Source organism: Hyposmocoma kahamanoa, unplaced genomic scaffold (assembly GCF_003589595.1).
Source record: "Hyposmocoma kahamanoa isolate Upper Pololo Valley unplaced genomic scaffold, ASM358959v1 116, whole genome shotgun sequence".
NCBI lineage: Eukaryota > Metazoa > Arthropoda > Insecta > Lepidoptera > Cosmopterigidae > Hyposmocoma > Hyposmocoma kahamanoa.
Genome location: NW_020653391.1, coordinates 824,961 through 846,312, shown reverse-complemented (window position 1 = coordinate 846,312; position 21,352 = coordinate 824,961). Strand labels below are relative to the sequence as shown.

The following is a 21,352-nucleotide window of genomic DNA, read 5'->3' as shown; positions in this document are numbered from 1 at the left end:
AGAGCGACATGTCGAAAAATGTAACCAATGAGCAGTTTTACTGCTCCGTTTTACGTTTTCTTTTATTTTATAATAATACCAAACCAATGACGGGACGAGCAAGTCGTATGCCTGGTGGTAAGCAACACGCCTGTCCATAACAGTTGCAGTACTGCCATTGCGCCCGTTACCCTTTCAAAACCGAAACGCAGAAATGCTTACATAACTACTTGGCGGCAGAAGTAGGTCGCAGTACTTCCCTGGACGAACTCTTTCACAAGCAGTTCTAATGTTACTAGACTTTCACGACTGTTTTATTTATGTCTTCTCTTAAATTCAATTTTAAAAGAAGGATGGCGACATCCCGTGTATTTGGTGGCCCAGTGGTTTTGACGATGTGCATTAAAAAGACTTGTCAATACTTGTGATTCATTATCAAAGCATCAAAATAACTAATTGAGTACAGCCTGTGGAAGCTGGGGTTATAAACTTGATAAAGGTTACGTTTATAACATTGTCCTGTATTTCGCTTCAGATGTATATTCGTAGTAGCAGAAAACAAATTTTCAGTTTGTTCCCAAAAATAATAAAGAACTTGCTGAATGTTTCCAAATCTGCCAAGCTCTGCCACATTTAATACAACGTTAACGTGTTTTACTGCAATGAAAATGAATAAAAATTCTTCTTCTTCTTTTAAATGTTGTGGCCCCATCGAAATAATCAATGATTTTGCCAATGTCAAGTAAAAATAACTATGTACGGTAGTTTAGTATTATTATAAAAATTATACAAAAATAATGGCGATTTCGCCAATGTCTTGTGAAAATAATACATCCGTCCGAATAAAAATTCTTCTTCTTTTAAATGTTATGGCTCCATCGAAATAATCAATGATTTTGCCAATGTCAAGTAAAAATAACTATGTACGGTAGTTTAATATTATTATAAAAATTATACAAAAAAATGGCGATTTCGCCAATCGAATAAAAATTAAATCTATCCAAATGGTTGTGTTCTCAATCTCATTGTGACATTGGCAATAGGCCTCTTGTCAAAACGTTCCTTTGCTAACTTTCTCTCATTTAAATATTGTCTAAACATCTTTGTCACATTATGTTTCATTTTTTACTTTATGTCTATTGATTATTTGATTACTTAGATATTTTATAGCTTTCATGTTTTATATGTGTTATTATTTGTAAGTCAATGGTGTTACTATAAAATAACCAATACTTTAGGTAGGTCAACATTCAATCATGCTTAAAATGAAACGTACGAACAAGAACGTTACCTAATCTATGGTCGAACTGAATCAATTGCGTTGTATTTTTGCATCTATTCTAAAATACGTTCCTTTACAATTTCTTTATTCCCGACTTCTAAAAATATCCAAAAACATATTGATAACCAGGTATAAACTAAAACGTAAAATTGCACTAGCAAAGCCCATGAATGACTTTTCGTTGATTTTATAATTATTGGGTCAGCTTTCGCCATCCTTATATATTTTAAAACAGCCGTTAAAACATAAAACATGCTAGCTTGAAAAATGTTTCGAAACATCGCTTACGCCTTTTCTACAAAGTACCTACGATGTGCATATTTTATCAGTCTGTTTGTTTATAGGCAATAATAAAGACAAGAATTTTTTCAAGGTGCTCTGTAAAACATATTATCCACTTTAACAGTGTCAAGGAGATGTATTATTTATTTATTTTATGTAAGAAATCTTTTGATGAAAATTGTAGTAGGTACATAATATGTATAATGTTTAATGTATATTTTTAACAATGCTGACGTAGTTATTATATGATTTGTTCCACAAATTCCTACTAAAAATCCCCACAGGTGAAAAATCCCCACTATCAACTTTTTTATTTCATTTACTTATTCATCAGTTCTTGGCAAAACAACACTATTTTCAATTCCATATATATACATATGTATATGTATTCCAGTACATTACTCACTAATTAAGTTACATTAAAAAATTAGATAATTATAAAACATTCGTTCTTTACATCACTTTATTCAATTGTGCTTACTAAATTATTATTGGCTATTTTAGACAGACGCGCGCTTGCAACCTTTTCAATCAAAACAAGGAAAGATACTGACATATAAAGCTGTATGTTGGAACCTTTGCCTACCCAAATAAATGACGGAAATTTATAAAGAAATTACGAAAATATTTACAATTTTGATTTCGCTATAACTTCCTTATGATAGAGGTACAAATTTTTAAGAATGAGTACTAAATAGTACAATTTTGTTACATTTTTTGGTACCAAATATGTCAGGATTCGTTAATCTCAATATATTTTGTCTTATTTCTCAGAAACTCTGTAGCAAAGGAAACTCCAGCTCGATCTGCTGGTTGATCGAGCTGGAGTTTCCTTTACTACAAATAGTACAAATTTTTGGAATAAGAAGTTTTTATAGTTACTAAATAAATACTGGTAATCCGAGGTACACCTTGTACCTTTGATATTGCTATAACTTCGTTCTGATGGAGGTACAAATTTTTTAAACAGAGGTACTAAATAGTACCTCTAACATACATATGTAATAATAATATAATATAATAATGTATACACTCAACATAGCCCCTCACTATGGAAACCCTGTGTCGCGGGTTATCATGGACACACACATAGACAACACATTACACCCAAACTCACTGTTTTGCTAGATGAAATAGTTTAGGTATTTACCAATAAATAACGATCTTACTGACATAACAGACAACAAGTAAGGATAAGGATTAAAGATTAGTAAAGACACCGGATTGCGAGGCGACCCCTCACACCTCACTATCGAAAATATAGACTCGTTGAAATACCTCGCCTTAAGAAAGAAACGCAATTAATCTGTGTCATAATGTTGACGGGGCATTGGCGCTGAAAATCAATTGTTTACGAAAAAAACCCGAATCTGTTCTACGTAACTACGTTTCGCGGAATAAAATTTTAGGATCCCACCAATGGGGATTTTTAGTGGGGATTTGTGGAAGAAACTCCTCATATGACAACATTTACTAAGAGTCAAGCCGGACATGAGTAATCATTTGAATTGTGAGTCGCTTAATTTACACTGCCTTTTGGTTATCAACGTATTTATCTATCAAGGTAACAGGCGCAGTGGCAGTGCCCTTCAGATCTTTGTGATTTAAAGCTCGGAGTGGCACAGCAACTGTTATGGATAAGCGTGTCGCATACCACCAGGTGCACGACTTGTTCATGCTGTCACTTAGTATTATAAAAAAAAAAGTTGTTATCCAACACATTAGCATTAAATTAAATCTAGCGCTACATCTAAAGAATTGCGGCGGCGTAATTTCGGTTTCTGATATCGCTATTCTACCATACTCAATTCTATGACGAGATAATGAATTTTAGATGTTAGCGTAAGCGAAATGAAAAATATATTTTTAAAGAACGTGTTTTATTTCCTATCAAAATTACGCCTGTCGATTGTATCATATCGATGAATTCAATTCTGAAACGAAACAAACATATTTTAAGTAAATTTTATGACAAAATTATTGCCAAACCTGGAATACTCTTTTCGAACTGTGTAGCAGTTTGCATACATTTCATTGACTCGATCTCTAGCGGTCACTCGCGTTCTCCGTCCGAAACAATTAGAGCCCAGTTACACAAGAAAGTTTGACCGCCCAGTTACCACGCCTCCTTTCTACATTAATTACGAATCTGAATTATATTAACTAGGCAACAACATTTAAATTCCTCTGAACAATAGAAGCGCCAGTCGCCGCCTGGGTCGCCGTGTACACCAAACTCAAGCCAGACTCGCACGCGTGTCCGGGACGGTCATTTAAGTTAAAACGTAAAAGCGCACAACTGCTGTATAAACGCATACGCATAGTTGTGCCTTTTTTCGTTACGTGGGCAGTATCGTAATAGGGCAACGAAAGGCTAAAAATTCTTAAATATATAAGTAGAATTATTAATACAAAGATCAAACACTCAGAAAGAAATTCCTTCGATCCGGCCGGATTCGAACCGACATCTTCTAGCATACCGTGTCAGACGCTATACCAACTAAGCCACGGAACGAACCTCGTGAATTTTTTATATGTGCTTGCGTCGTATGTTTGTATTTGGTTTTTCAACGACTTTTTAGCCGTAACGCCATCTATGAGAAATCTATGATATTTCGTCACCCAGTTAGATACCTTTACAGCTACCAGCCGCGGCTAGAGATATCGCTAATCATTGTATTAAAATTTTTATTAAATTGATATTTTAAGTGTAATATTCGGTATACGTTATCTATAGCATAGTTCAATTTTTTTCTGTATTAATTCATAATGTAATATGTCCAGACTGAGGGGAAGCGGGAAAAACTGTTTAGCTAGATGAAATGGTCTAGGTTTTTACTAGTAAATATTACAAAAATATGCGATACACCAAAGACTGCTAACAGTTTGCATGTCGATCTCGACTTTCGGTTTACTCAGACAGACTAAGAATGTTATTGTCTAAAGATTGTGCTAATTTGTTACACGAATTACACGATAGGATGTATTACGCCTGATCATATAAAATTCTGAAAACAGGCTAAAATACAGGTCTAAGATAAATATCCAATTTGGCACTTTTCTTCAAGCACTACAGAGAACCAGTTAAATTTTGGTTTTCAACTCAAGCCCTGTAGTTGTTAAATTTAAATTTATCCCAAAATTTTTAAATTGCCCAGTGCCCGCTGCCCAATGTTAATTTTCAGCACGCGGATTGCGGGACACAAGGAGCGGTCCCCCACACCTCACCTCCCAAAATGTAGGCTCGCGCTATCAAAGTTGACTAGTAGTACTAGCACGACAAGGCGCGACTTGCGCGAGAGTGATATGAAGCGCGAGATGTCTATGCGAGAATAGCAGTCTCTCGCGCTTTAAGTCGCTTTCGCGCAAGTTGTGCTGGCCCTACTGCTCATGACTGTGTACGTTCCAGATAAGTAAGTATACCACGTACTGGTTTGAGTATTACGTCTAGTAAAAACTGTAGCGAAGAGTCTCCCTTCTTTCTGACTGTGCCAACGCGTTGATTCATTGAAAATCCGTTCAACATCGAAGCCGGTACTCTGCAAGCAATTACACTGATACAGAATCTGTTGATGCAAGTAATAGCGCACAAAAAAGCAAGAATTTCCCTCGTTTACCAAATATTTTTAGTAGCAGTAGAGCTTTTTGTAGTAGCACGGTTATGAAGTAGACATTGGATAAAAGAAAATTATAATATATAAAGTAATGAATCACGAAAATTTGAGGTATGTCATACTAAAATAGAAATATACAAAAGAAATGCAAAACTATTTAAACAACATTTCAGGAATGTTCAATCGAAATTCATTTACAATTACTGGTGACGCTATAGCGTCGAAGGTTCTATAATTTTTTTTTTCTTATTACGTGTGGCGCACTATAAGTTTCCGGGATGAATAAGAAAAAAACTATAAATGGGCAGAAATGAATTTATTGTTCCTCAAAATAATAAGTAATTCTAGAAGAAATTAGTTGTTTTAAAATTCTAAACACATGAAGGCAAAATAAGAGAAACTCAACCTGCGATACAAAAATATATACTGGCTGATCGAACGAAATAGCAGATGTCAATAGATAATGAAGTACTCATCTACAAAACAATACTAAAGCCAGCATGGATGTATGGAATCCAACTAGATATGGAGAAGCGCCTGTGACACCAATATATCCATGTTAAAAAGAACGCAAAACATTATCTTGCGTAGTATAGCTAATGTACCCTTACAATAGACGTACAATAAATTGGCAAAAACAGTTCAAAATCTTTTTTTTTTTACAACATCGTGATGGCAAGCCACTCGTCTGTCCATAACAGTCACAGTGCCTCTCAGAGCTTTAAATTGCAAAGATCTAAGGTGCACTACCACTGCGCCCGTCACCCTGAGACATAAGTTGACAGTTATAAGAAAAGGCTCAAACGAAAAGATATACTCCCGTTGAAGTAATGTAGTTTGTAGATAAAGGGGAAGAAAGTCACAGTGAAGAGTTCGCCTGCATAGACTATTATATTAATAGTCAAATCTATTTCTATTCTTAGGAAACGAAACTATTTTTCCGGATTTAAATCGTGTATATTTGTTTTTTCAACAAACCGTCGTTTCGGGCCCTTTACAGGTCCCATGGTCACGGTTGACAGGACCTGTAAAGGGCCCGAAACGTCGGTTTGTTTGAAAAAACAAATATACGCGATTTAAATCCGAAAAAATAGTTTCATTTCCTATGTGTAACAATCGCAAAAACCTAAGAACTCGATATTTCTATTCTATTAATAGATCTCATTATTTAAAGCATATTACCAAAACTTTTACACAAGCAGCCTGTGGGTGAAGTATACGCAGAGAACCCTGAATACATTAAGGGTGCAATATAACAATGCTTTTAGGATGGCAATGGGGCTACCGCGAAACTGTAGTGCATCCGGTAGTGTTCATGGAGGCGCACATAGACGGCTTTCATGCCATTATGCGCAAGAAAGCTGCCTCACTCAGGATGCGTGTGCGCGGCAGTGCTAATGGCGTCCTAAACGTCGTTGCCAACAGGCTGCACTGCCCCTACCAACTACATTTGGTGCAACTACACGTGCATAGGCTAGTGGTCTCGACGTGGCATTTCACTAGAATTAAATAATTTTGTATTGTACTAACCATATCACGTAAGAAAAATTTACTGTGTTACTAACATTACTATGGATCATGGTCCGAAATAAATTATTCTATTCTATTCTATCGACTTAACCGATTATCAACACATTCGCTAATAGTGGCACTAATTTCAAATGAATCACTACAAAAAAAATTCAAAAGTTCCAAATCTAATTTGCGCTTTATGACTCAAAAGCTCATTGTTGTTGCTCTCATTCATCTCATTTTAATTGTCAAGGTGTTGTGTGTTGTTGTTGTGGTGTATTTTTTGTCATTGTTAGGTTATGTACGTAAATTTTGACTTACATTAATTCCTATTGGGCAACGTATCGCGTTTTCTCCGCCTACGTATCCAAACATGTACGAAATGTGATATATCAAATAAATTAATCCATAAAAGTGCATTCGCATCGCTGAAAATAAGATATAAAAAACACAAATCCAAATTATAAATGTGAAACACTCAACACTACACCAAATGAAGAAAGATTTTCATGAATAAACAAAACAAAAGCAATTGAATGGTAGAACTTGGAGTTGTTGAGAAGTTGGTACAAAATAGATAACGATGGATTTATTTTATGTGCCGTACAATCCTGGTTCGAATTTAAAACATTACCTGCACTGAGTATCAGCAACGAAATATTGGCAGCTTCCTTGACACGTTGGCTGATACGCTGTTCCCAATAACACATGCACAATAGGGAATTGAACCCAACACTCACGTTCACGTGCATGATCTTTTCCTAAAAGTTATTTTTCCTCACTATAATTTTCAGTTAACAATTTTTCCCGTTTTGCAAAAAAGAAACGAACGGCGAAGCTCTAAAAAGGACAGCCCTGAAATCGCGCTTCTTACGAAAGAAGAATCCATTTTGGATACCAACGAAATTTGTGACATTCAATGAACGCGAATTGGAAATTAGTGTCCAAGGGCCTCCATAATTATAGTGGACAATTTGTCGAATCGATGGTGTATATTTATGTCATTAACGATTAACTTGAATGCCAGGGGAGTAGCGTAGTCGATACGGTTACCGTTACGATCGATCGAAAGGTGAAATCGTACATATATGTGGATCTTTAGGTCGTCCTTTTACCATTTAACCGTTAAATTATCTTAACAGACTCAACATCTCGAGATTATCGATCCAAAAGTTAGTGTCTTTTTAGGTCGATAATATCAAATTTCATGCAAAATTCTAATGACAATGGAATTTTAGAATAGAACTGGCTAGGAAATATTACGAGACGTGATGATAACAGATGGAGTAAAGAGACAATCGAACGGTTTGGCTACCGTCCGACCTGAATCAAAATAATACACTCCTTGCTTTCTGCACTCGAAGACACCCAAAGCCGATGTTGGAAAAAAGACTACCAAGCTGAACTGGACACGTCTGTTGCTTGTACTCTCAGAGATGGCATCACACAGGCACTTGATGGATGCAGGACGGCCGACCCCCTTATTTTTCTTCATTAGTTTTGATTATAATCACCCCCCTACCGACCCTTATTGTTTACGAGAAGGGCACTATAACCTGTGCGCGCACAGGGACTTTAGAAGTTCAGGTTCTGACCCCAGATCAGCCAGTGTAAGGATTGTCATAGACCTTTGTCACTTGACTTCATCCGGCTCCCGAGAACTGAGTGCACGTATAGTACCCTCTCTATTTTCCAAATTGGTACCGGAGCTGTAGGCGCGCTCACTTCCTGTTGCGCATCGCACAACTAGCGGTTGGCACCGCCAAGCCGTCGACTCTAAAATATGAAGACGGCCAGAGGACGACAAGGCAAACGATGACTTGGATGCATAGATAAGGGACTGACCTTCTCGTATTGATGGCATACACTATAATACGTGCCATCGTCGTGGAAGGATTTGCCAATCGATGTAAGATCCTCGCCGATTATTACCTAGAGCGCGCCAAATGAAGAAAGGAATGGTACGTCGTCTAGGGAGGCTTCTTTCGTGCATTCCCTGCGACTTGCATCACATTACATCAAATCGAGATAGGCCAGTGGGACACAATAGGGCAATAAAAAATCCTTATTTTGAATAATTATCTACCATATTATTTCAATGACATCTATCGACGCGGCCAGGCAGGGCTGTCCTCCAAATCGATAAATCATCGTGGTAGTCGATGTGTTGAATGTTGTCTCTATACCAACCACTGCAAACATAGCACAAGTGGAGCCAAGACACAAACGCAATAGTTCCTGCGATAAGGTCATCGTCTGCGACAGTTCCAAAAGCAATTTCCATCGCTCTTGTGGCGTCGTATCTGCATATTGCTATGTACATCACTTTTTAACATGAAATATTTGTGACAATATATAATTTTTGCTCTTGGTCTTTGTGACAAAACCATATATTTGGGAAAGACTTATTTGTACTTAAATTTTCGCGTTAATTTTTTTTTTGTTTTCCTAAGTGCCGCATGGCACAGGCGAAGGCGAACCAAACTGCCTAGTAGTAGTTTCTCTTTTTCTTCAGTATAAAATGTTTCGATTTCAATTTTCAGTATGAGATCCATCAGCTTAAGTCTTTATTTACACGGCTCTTACTTTTCGCATTCAGTATTATTCATAGAGGAAGGAAAAAGTATTACAATAATATAGCCAACGACAAGATTATTGTTTTTTTTTCTTGGCTTTTCACAGTTAGTAATTCAGTTACTTACCTACAACGTTTTAGAACTTGTCTTTAAAATGGAGAAACTTATAACACCGAAATGAGAAAACTTGTTATGTATCAAGGAATTCAGAGGACGAACTCAGATAGAAAGATCAGGAGAGGAATAATATGACAAGAAATATAGAACTTAACGAAACCAAATAAATATATTTTCTGTTTGACTACCCTTCACGGATGAGTATAGATACATAGATTTAAAAATATTAGTACACAACATGGAAAAAAGTATACGAATTTCTTGAGATTGCTCCACCAAGACACTAGAGCAATTTTAAAGGATTCTTTAGGAAAATTGTTAAGTATCAGGGGTCACTGTATGATAACCCAAACCATTAGGGTTATTGCTGATGCAGGTATCTTACAGCAGGTATTTTACAAACAATAAACGCGAAAAATGTACATCCTTACTGAATCTGTCTACATGAAATAGCTTTCTATTTATGTTTAGTTTTCTAATATTTTGTGACATTTATTAACAAAAGAATAGTTGGAGTTGGTGGTGGATAGAAGATGTGGAAAGCTTAAACTTGTTTAATTAACCTAGACAAACACGAATAAATAGATTTGTAAAGTACTTAGAGTTTTTCTTTTATTGACAGATTTCAAACATAACAAACAAACAGGTTCCAGTTGTCATAGTAACCCTTTTTCTTAACATCTCCTCTCAACAGAGACCTATTTGTTCTGAAATCCTCGTAATCCTGTGTCTGGCTAGTGGTTTCGTGAAAATATCAGCCAGCTGATCTTCACTAGTCACCTTGTCGACGTTCAGATCACCACTCTTCACCAGCTCTCTAACAAAAAAATGTCGGACTCGGATATGTTTAGTACGACGGTGAAATTCAGGATTTTCTGTTAGCCTTATAGCAGCTTCGTTATCAACTTTTAAACACGGAATCTTCTTAAGATTAACAAGATCCTTTATTAGTCGAGACAGCTATATAGTTTCTCTAGCAGCTTCGCTAGCCGCTACAATATCAGCCTCTGTAGTGGAAATTGAGACACTTGTCTGTCTTTGACTCAACCACGAGATGGCTCCTCCCGCATAAATGCACAGCACCCTGCTTGTGGATCTTCCAGTGCTGATATCTCCCGCGTGATCAGCATCGCTGTAACATTCCAAAATGCCTTGTTCGTAATTTTTCTTATACTTGATACCTAGATCGAGAGGTGTGTACTGCAAACACCGTATTATGTGCTTCAGTCGCACATAGACTGCTTCTTGCCGGACTCCGTGATAATACACTAACAGCATATGCAATGTCAGGTCTAGTGCATACCATTAAGCATGCCAAGGCTCCAACGATTGATCTGTAATTATTTTTCATATAACTCATATCCACTTTCTTGCTTGACGTACTGTCTTTTACAATCGGCGTGGAGACCGGTTTACAAGTATCCATCCCAAATTTCCTCAAGATCTTCTGTACATAAGAAGTTGGAATATTTTGATTCCATCTCCTCTGCTCTCTATCATTATTCCTAAGAAATAAGAGACAGGCTTTGTGGTTATCTTGAACCAACCTTTGAGTTCTTTAATTAGCTCGTCTAGCAGAACTTGACTTGATCCAGCGACCAGGCCATCATCCACGTACAAAGCCACAATCACTTTTCCGAACGCTGTTTTTTTTATCAAAAGACATGGATCTGCTTCACTTGTCTTAAAACCAATTTCATTGAAGAAGTCTGTAATACAACGGTCCCAGCATCGTGCTGCTTGCTTTAACCCATAAAGACTCTTCTGCAAAAGACAAACTCGACCCGAGCCGCCGTCATAGTTTTCCGGTTGTTTCATAAAAAATTCTTCATCTTTAATTACCAGTCTTGCCTTATATTTATCTACAGAGCCATCAGCGTTCATTTTAACTCGAAATACCCATTTGCAGGGTATGGCTTTTCTTCCTTTCGATAGGTTTACAAGCTTCCATGTATCATTTTCTTTTAATGTGTTAATTTCGCTGTTCATGGCTTCCTCCCATAGCTCCTTCTCCAGGCTTCTAATTGCATCTTTATGCGACGGTGGCACGTTGTATCCCATTACAGCATTCATAATAAAGTCTTAGAATCGATCTGGGGCACGTAATGACGAGCGATCACGAAGTATCATCTGATCCGGGAATATCTCTTCATAAACGACGTGATCTTGACTTAAAATACTTTCGTCTACGGCATTATCTTCATCAATGATATCATCTTCGTTATCGTTATCTTCATCAATGGCATCATCTTCGTTAACAATATCATTCCCCCCCGATTCAATAGACTTTTCTGGCAAAATGTTTTGGGCATCATGATATTCCTCATCAGCTTCCAAAATTTGTTCATCGATGCCATTTAGAACTTCTTTTTATTAAAAGTAGAAAAACTTCTAGAAAGATCCACCTCAACTTCATTTTCATTATTTATGGGTTCATTCATAGAAGTTCTTAAAGCTTTTTCGTTGAATATAACGTCTCTAGACCTTACCAATGAATTTTTATTTGGGTTCCAAAGTCTATACCCATCATCATCGTTGTAGACAATTAAAACGCAACGTGTAGCTTTCTTTTGCATTTTCTTTCTCCTCTGCTTTGGTACATGCGCAAAAGCAAAGTGAACCAATTATCCTTAAGTGCTTTATCTGAGGCTTCTTATTAAGCCAAAGTTCATAAGGCGATGTGTGTTCCACTGTAGTTGGTTCTGTCCTGTTCAAAATATGAACAGCAGTATTTACCATCTCAGTCCACAAATTCTGAGGTAACTCTTCATGCGCTTGCATCATTGCTCTGGCAGATTCGACTATAGTGTGGTTTTCCCTTTCCCTACACCCATTCTGTTCTGGCGTGTAAGGCGTAATAAGCCTTTGCTTTATTCCACTTTGTTCAAGTAGATCTCGTACTTTCTTATTATTGTATTCTCCCCCATTATCACTTGAAAGCTCCTTGACAACGTGTCCAGCATTTTTAGCCTCAGATAGCATTTGTTTCAGCTTTTTATATACATCGGATTTATTTTTCAAGAAATATACATATCTGTATCGTGTAAACTCATCCTTGAATAATACGAAGTATCGATATCCCGAAAAACTTGCAGCGAAGGGACCACAAACGTCAGAGTGTATACGTTCACCAGACTTGGTAGCTTTTTCGCTAACACCAAGTGGTTGTCTATGTGCTTTTCCAAAAACACACCCTTCGCATAGTTCTCCATTATCTGACGTCTTTATTCCTAGTTCTCTCTCTATCAATCCTTTGACGTGCTGTTTATTTTGATGTCCTAACCTTTCACGGTATAATTAAAGTTTATCTCCATGCTCAATTAAATTGATTGAAACAGCAGGGCGTACGGCTTTGCAATCTATCTTATACAGACCACTATACTTTTGCCTTTTCCCTGTTAAAACAATACCATCATTAACCTTCATTGAACATTTTGTCACCCTTCACTCAAATAGGCTTGTGGGATTTCTATCCTGTGAACTAAGCACTGAGAAAAGGTTTTTGTTAATCTGGGGAACATACCAAACATCTTTTAAGAAAAGGTTTTCAATTTTATCTCTAACATTGGCTTCAACATGAACTGTAACTTCACAAAACCAGCCACTCTAACTTCACAAAATCTAGAAGTGTGTTATTGTACAAATCTTTTGCTGCATCACCGCTTCCATCTGCGGGTCGTACCGGCTTTTGTGTTTTACCAACCACAATATCCATGAGCCCGTCCATACCTCTTAGCAAGGCTGTCATTCGGCACTTCCGTGATACCCAATTGTGGCCGTATTGTTTCGTTAATTGAATTTTGATAGGATTTCACTCATTGCCTTGCGGGCCTGGGTCCATAACCAGTTGGAGTTGGTGGTGGATAGAAGATGTGGAAAGCTTAAGCTTGTTTAATTAACCTAGATAAACACAAATAAATAGATTCCATTCTATTTCCTTAATGGCGGCCACTAGGCTTGTAAAGTACTTTTATTGACAGATTTCAAAATAACAAACAAACAGGTTCTAGTTGTCATAGTAACCCTTTTTTTTAACAAGAATCAATCTGCATGAAAATAATCAATGTGCCTAGCTTAAGCGCCCAGTTCTTAGAGGATGGAAAAAAAATAAAAGTATAGTCTAAGGCCCAGTTACACGAGGAGTAAGTTTTTGCGCATTACCACGCCTTCATGTACATTAATGGCGAATCTGAATTCTATTTAGACAACAACATTTAAATTCCTCTGAACAACACAAACGCGCGGCCGCCGCGTGGACCACCGCGTGGACCGCCGCGAGGACCACCGCGTAAACCAAATTCAAGCCAGCCTCGCCCGCGTGTCTAGGATGCTTATTTAAATTAAAACGTACAAGCTAAATATATAAAGCGTATTTTGCCATGACAATTAGACACACGCGGTCGCTTTGCGGCGGCCGCGCGGGGTGGCGCGATGAAATTAATTCGTGTCGAATAAATACGCCCTAATCGTTCTGGAATTTTATCAGTTATATTTTAAAAAGAACAGCCGAGCTGCTTTTTCGCCGGCGCGAACCGTATGACCATGCGCCCAGTGGGAAGCCAGCTTAAGACAGAAATATAAAGATCATTGGCAGAGATACAATTTTCTTGTTTTTGAGAGTGTTTGGAAAATGACAGATCAACAGCACCATTTTTTTTCCATCCTTTAGGACCATAAATCATGCCCCAGTTCCCCAATCGAGTAATAACAAGTGTTGTACACTATGCTTCGGTGCAACAAGCCTTAGAGGATGAAAAAGATAGTCTAAGCAGCAAGCAATATGACAGGTGACACTGACTGATATTTTTCCTTTTTTTTTCTTGTACCAGTTCGCCAATATTGAAATTTTAGTGTCTTATTGAGAAGGGTCTTTTTATTTTTATGTCGTACACATATATATTATGAAATAATATATTAATGACAGGATATACCAGCGTAATATTCTAATCTACGATAAAACCTGGTAAATAAACAACAACAGTTTTATAAAACAGAAATAAAATAGACGTTTTATTTTCGACCAAAACAATTGACTCTTCACTGAGTTATGTACGAGTATCATGATTGAATCAAAACAATTGAAGTGTCTATTCAATTATGCTAATTGGCCAATAAGTACCATTGTAGGAACAATCAACTGAATTGTGTCGTTAATATCAGTGCAGTGTCAGTAACAGTTTCAACGTGGTAGCCTTTAGTTCCTTTTATTGCCATGTTAAAGATATGTTTCTCGATCAATCACAATTAACATTCACCAGTTGGTTTCAAGTAATACTAAAACTTATTTGCGAATGGGTATTATCAGATGTGACGGTATCAAAGAGTAGATCACTAAATTTATCAAAGACCAAGTCACAAGTTTCCACGAACTGTTCTTCTTCAGTTTTTGAATTGCAGGAGCATGTTTTCCAGGAGATGTAATCCGAATAGTCATCGTTTTCTGCTTCTGTGACGACACTTTCGTAATTATTTCTATGGATTGTTGTTGCATTTTCTGAATTTGCATCCAAGTATTCATCATAAATCTCATTTTTTACGTCATCATATTCCATGTTTGTCTCGCAGATGGTTTCCTTATTTGCGTTAACGTCAAAACTATCATTATTATTTACTTTCTCGTTAATTGCCTTAGGCATAGATTTCGCTAGCTTATCATAAGATGGTTTTAGGCTACCTTCTATTTCTGTCTTGTAAACGCAAATCATCTTGTGAACTATCGGATTTTTAGTTGTACCTGATAGTCTTACATTCTTGCAAGTATTTTTGTTTAAATTGGTATACAAACCGTAGTCATATACATCGCCTAATAAATTTGATGCTATTTGCGTCTTAGGACGCTTAGTTTTTTTAACCTTCGTACAATCTAGTGATGCCGGAACACATTTTTTTGTCAAATAATCTCTCTTGCTTTTGCCGTGATGCAGTCCTTTGGTCACTGTTGATTCACGTATCCTGCTTGTTGTATCTAAAAATCAAATTTTATTCTCTTTATACAAGTCAAAATCATTATCCACTCATTACTTGACACTGATCTCCTTCAAGAGGAGGAGTAAGACCAGTTGCGTTAACGTGCAGAGACTCCTGTGGTGTTAAAAGTTCCCTAACTCGCATCGGACCCGTTAGACGACTTAAATTTATCACTTGTCAAGACTTGAGTCATAGTAATCTTTCCAGTTTCAGGTAACGTTCCCATAAATCAAAATCTCACAACTATACAATTTTAATAATTGTAATCAAGATCAATCAAGACGACCACAAACGAAGCCGCTAGCAAAGGCGTATTTTTTATATGCTTAATTTCATAAAAAACAAAATTGTAATAACCCCGAATGTGATGAAATATTTCCTTACTATTATAACATCACCGACTACGTCCTTAGTTACTAGGAGCGTAGTTACAAAAAATATCTTTTTCACCAAGTCGATACCCACCTACCTTTCTTTTTGTTCCATGATGAGTTATTAGCCTTAAATATTTTTTTATCGCCGTCTTTCCCATGACGGTTATTCGTACATATATCGTTTATGTTACCATCAACAAATTTTAGGTACGAAATTTTTTCTACAATTGTTTTTAAAAAGCCTAGCTCTTGGTTGACATCGTTATTATTGTCACCATTGTTTTCTTCTGGTTCAAGTACAGATGACAAAAAACATCTGTTCAGATCTTCAATACTTTGATATGATTCATGACAAAAGTTAATGAAACGAGCACTTCTTGTTTTTTTCATATTTTTGTTCACTTTTTTAGCTTTCTCTTCCATAGTCTCTACTCCACATGATGGCGTCTTCATAGTCGTTTTGTTTTTTAAGAGCTTATTTACTTTTTTATTTTTCGTTGTAACATCAACAATGTCATTCTGCAAATTATAAAATCATAATGATACATGCTTATTTATTTCAATGCGTCTACTGGTAATAATGAAACTTATTTTTTTTTCATATTGTACTTAAAATGAGTTGACACATTTACAACTGCAAACGGCGTTTCTCGATCAAAAGCATTAGAAAACTGTATTTTTGGTATTGTAAGGACAATATGTGCCTTTTATTTGTTTATTTTATCTATTATATTTATAAACTACAACCTAGCGTTTTGATCCTAAATTATTTTAGAAAAATTCAAGCTATTTTATATTGTATTATGGCTAGCTACCTCAGTGTAGTTTGAAGTTGATGGTCTCTGCTTGTGTCTTTTCTTGTTAGCAATTTTAATTTGTTCTTCTTTTTTTTGTTTAGGATATTTCGGATTCAAAGTCCATGTAACATGTTCATCTGTTAATACAAAAATATTGGTTCTAGATTAACAAAACTAAACAACTTGAGAGTCTTGTAAAATGTTATATACATAAAAGTTCATTGGGCGTTTCGTTTTTTGTCGCTTCGGCGTTAGTTATAGTCAGTCGGTAACTTAGAACGGGATTATTATTAATTTGAAACCTCTTAACACTACATTTGAAAAATCCGCCATATTTTTTTAATTTCTCACCTTCTCCTTTTAGAATTTTCTTGCTATGCGGTTTATCATTATATTTGCGGTGATTGATCGCTTTCAGAGAATTCACTTTGAAAAATGAAAAGTTAATTAGAATATTAATATACCTTATGGAAATTGATAAAAAGGATACATTTTACATGAAGCCGTAAATTTTTTAATCGTATTTTAACTGATTGTTCAGGATAATTGAACAATACGATAGATTTTTGGATTATAAATCAAATGGTCCATGAGGCACTGATTTGTAGTCACAACATTGGTAAAAAAGTATCTTTGAAAAATATTAAGCCATCGAAATGATAATGGATGATTTTGATTAAAGATAGTTTTGCGCCAGCCTCAAAAACGATGTAAAACCGACCTTTAGATTTAGAGGTACCACGAAATGTAGGCATTTTCTCTTGACTGTGGCGAAGCCAAAATGGTAGTTTTCATAATAAAATGCTATTTAAACATTATCTATTACTCCTCCTTGATTTCGGAAATATGTATTTAATTTCAAGTAATGAAAAGTGTATTATTTTGTAACATGATTTGATATCATTAGGTAATTTGCTTTTTATTTTTTAGTTTTTATTTTTGTTTTTGCTTACTGGTACAGTTTTGTCATGGAAGTACATGTTTTCTTTCTGCTGACAAAGTGCTTGACGTGTACTTTTTTTTGGTACTATTTTTTCCATTGTCAAAGGCAAAGGCACTAATGCACCATAGAGTCAAGACTGAGAGTAATCTCTTTCTTGTATTGAATCGACCATGATATAGTGTTTAAGATCACAAATCGTTATGCCTCGCCTTCAATCACTTTGGCTGTCCGCACGTTTTCAGATGGGGCTCCGGACTGTCCATTCTCAATATCCGAGCCATTGGTTATACATGTAGAACTACAGAGTACAGATTATTTTAAAAGTCCACTACTATAAAACTTTGTAATGGGATTTTTTTTAATTTATTTGGTGTACCTAAAGCTATTACTTTGCGACTTATTTCCTAGGTACAATCTTAGAATAATAACGCATAGAATGATAGTTTCATATCAAACGAACTGTCACAAGTGAGGCAAAAATCAAATTCATGTAGGCTAGTTGTAGTAGTAGGTTAATTTTCGGTTTTAGTGAATATTTATATAAAAATACAATATGAAACGCGTTACTTCCTTGTGGAATGTGATGGTAGTATCTATTTTATGTTTGTCTGGCGTATTTTTACACTTATTTATTTATTCGTCATTTTTAGCTATAATTCTTGATCTGTTCGCGGTGCAAGTTGACCTTGTCTCTCGTGTAGGCCCATTGAGCGTGCTTCAATTTGCCTCACTTAGCGTGTGCGAACTAGGTTTCTATGCGTTATTATTCTAAGGGTACAATAATGTAATGCACAACTATTACAGGTAAACACCTCATGCAAAAAAAAATGGCAAAGGAACTTATAACATTTAACTTAACTGTGCAGTGAGCAGTAAAATTATTGAAAATTGTATGCCTTTCTTTTTAAAAAGTATTAAAATAAAATAAAATAGCATTTTTTTGTATAAACGTAGTTAGTTATTAGTATAACAAATACTAATAACTACCTATGTTTATACAACAAAATGTTGCGCTTATACAACAAAACTGTTTTATTTTATTTTAATACTTTTTAAAAACAAAGGCATACAATTTTCAATGATTTTATTATTGTAAGAAATGATAAGACCACTGTTTGGTACAATACAGCCCCATGTGATCATATTAGATATGAACGCCGATAATAGACCTACCGGCGGCGGCGGCGCGCCGACGTAAAGGTGTGGCGGTGGTGGCATTTACAAAAACGGTTATACAAATACTTTTTCAAAGGGAAAAATAAAACAACGCATTTTCTATAGTACCTACTTAATCAAATTTTTATCAGTTCGACCAAGTGCTCCGATCATTAAAATTTGAAACTGCTGATAATATTAAGTTCATTAATTTTGTTTATCATTTTTTTAATAATTTAATAACTACTGACACAAACAAAAAGTGACAATTACGATAAATTTATAGGGCGAAACCAAATAGCCGCCATTTTGCGGTAGGAGGAGCGCATCGCGTGAGCGGTTATCTTAGAAAAGCAGTGATAATCAAAACACCCTCGCGCACTGCACGCATGGTAGAAACGACAAACAAAAACTCGAAATACGATTTTTGCTTTCAAGTTCTGTTTACACGGAGACGTTCAACATGCAAAGGCGAGGCGATTATCGCTCACGTGGAAGGGCGATAATCGCGAATGTTTAGACGAGGAAAGTTTTTTTATATTCTTTCGATAATCGCATCTTCGAAACGAGAAACTCTCTGTTTATCTAAAAGGGCCTTTATTGTGTATGCGTAGCGTAGAGGATGGAAAAAAATAGTCTGAGATGCGTAGTGAAAATGGCAGCGCCAAAACTTGATATTTCTATTCTAAGATAAAACTTAATGATTTTATATTCGAAGATGTTTTCTTTCTCAAACATTATTGGCAACTATAGTTGACAATGACGATGTTGCACCAAACGTTATTGGTAGCTATAGTTGCCATCAAAAATAATACCGCCACGCCGACATTCAAAATAACATCCCAGTAAAACCATGTTTTTTCTAAGTTTCGCGAAGCTAGTAAGGCAGCCACTTCAACTATCTGTCTTGTTCCCCTGTGTTCCTCAATAAAATCCGTGTCAGAGACAACTCTTTGTGTGAATGTGGTCTGGACGAGGGTACCCTTGGTCACATTTTCTTTAAATGTCCTAAATTGACTTCCTCCTTGTAGGACCTCCTTCCTTCCTTCATTCCTCGTCCTATAAACCTTAAATCCCTCCTTCTTAATGTGTATTCTCCCTTTATTAACATTTAGTGTTATTTTATATGCTCTAATAATGCTTTCATTGGTTGTTTGTCCATGATTGTTTGTTTTTTACCCCAGGTATGGTAGCGTTATTTAAAATTTTATGACTCGCCTGTTTGAATAAAGTAATTTTATTCATAGATTGTTTAAACATTTTTTTTTTAAATAAATAATAATAATAATTCATTTATTCGCTTCAAATAGATAGGATAGGGTAGATTCTACATGTTGTTAGTAAAGAATTAAATCAGCACTTAAACCTATTGGGCCTTCTTAAATAAAAGCATGCAAATACAATAATCTAATAATACACTGATAGATTAAGACTAAATGTAAAAACAATAATTAGACAATAAATTGATAAATTAAAGTTAATTGTTTTAATATGAGATTTCATAATCGTGAATGTCATAATTTTAAGTAAATAATGGTAATTGTAAAGAAAACTGTGTGCATCAATTAATTAGTCCTTATATTAATGAATTCGTCAACAGAGTGGAACAAATTATCAAATTATCTTTTTGAAACTAGGCAATGGAAGAAGCTTAAAACGTATGATTAAAATTTTTTCCACACAAACGTACGAGTTATTTTGGAAACGTTTTGTTTTGGGTATTGTATCCAAGTATCACTTTATTGGCGTTCCTTAGGCTTCTGACAGTTACGTCATTCGCTATTCGATGAATTATGATAGATTTCATTGCACAAATATACCAACTTCGAGTATGTGCCAAGTCGTGCGCGTGGCTGTAAGCGGTACTCCTGTTCATAGCAGTTGCAGTGCCACTCAGAGCTTTAAATTGCAAAGATCTGAGGCGCACTGCCTCTGCGCCCATCACCCTGAGACATAAGTTGGCAAATCGCACGTGCCTGTAATTTTACCAGCACCCTTGCCATTCAAAACTAGAACACAGCAATGCTGACGTTACTGTTTGGTGGCAGAAATTGATAAGGTGGCAGTACTTCCCTGGGCTAACTCTTTCATAAGGAGCTTTTACGCGGCTGTTGAAGGCAAGTTAGCACCCTTAGTCCTGGGTTCACCGACAATCTGTATATCTCCCAAGACTCTCTAAAAAAACGAAAAGTTATTGCTCACATTACTGCTTGGAGACAGTAATAGGTTAGTTGGCAACACTTCCCTAAACGAATTCTTTCACAAGAAGGACTACTACAAATTGAATAATTCATTATTCACCCAACTCTGAGATGAAGACAAAACCTTACAACAACATAATTGTCATTGTAATATAAAAAAAAATATATTGGGAAGTCAAGAAAATATTTACATGCTCAACTACACGGACATTTTCATCGTGCAGTTGAAATTGAGCTCATAAATATTAAAATTTAACATTATACTATGTGTACAATGAATAATAAGTCTGTACAGTTTGTTTACATTACATAGACAATATTACGATTTCTGTTTGTTACAATTTTCTTGACGCATCTGTAGACCGTGAAATTGTTATACTTAGTATAAATAAACATATTTTTTTCGTTATCATTACCTCAATTTATGTAAAAAACCATAATGATAATGTAGTCGTAACAAATTAGTGTAGTTTGGATTAAAAACGCTACAGGTAAATCACAAACAATCAAAATTAAATCTACGTACAGTCATATACACAAGGTACCTGACCCC

The 21,352-nt window shown here is 35.8% G+C and overlaps 1 protein-coding gene and 1 long non-coding RNA gene across 3 annotated transcripts; both read right to left on the bottom strand.

The window, feature by feature from the left end:
* Window positions 1-3,416: 3,416 nt before the first annotated feature.
* On the bottom strand, window positions 3,417-9,062 carry LOC113239873. 2 transcript variants are annotated; one of them, XM_026477034.1, is made up of 5 exons: window positions 8,860-9,062; window positions 7,304-7,430; window positions 6,991-7,097; window positions 4,974-5,082; window positions 3,417-3,477 (listed from the first exon to the last, which is right to left on the bottom strand). In XM_026477034.1, the coding sequence occupies exons 1-5, from the start codon at window positions 8,920-8,922 to the stop codon at window positions 3,458-3,460; spliced, it is 426 nt and encodes a 141-aa protein (XP_026332819.1). In that variant the 5' UTR covers window positions 8,923-9,062; the 3' UTR covers window positions 3,417-3,457. The 2 variants fall into 2 exon arrangements, with proteins under 2 accessions (XP_026332819.1, XP_026332820.1); XM_026477035.1 differs by lacking the exon at window positions 7,304-7,430.
* A 7,535-nt stretch (window positions 9,063-16,597) lies between these two features.
* On the bottom strand, window positions 16,598-17,255 carry LOC113239796. Its single transcript, XR_003311214.1, has 3 exons — window positions 17,222-17,255; window positions 16,852-16,926; window positions 16,598-16,637 (listed from the first exon to the last, which is right to left on the bottom strand). It is a non-coding gene; the product is annotated as an uncharacterized LOC113239796 (long non-coding RNA).
* Window positions 17,256-21,352: the final 4,097 nt, after the last annotated feature.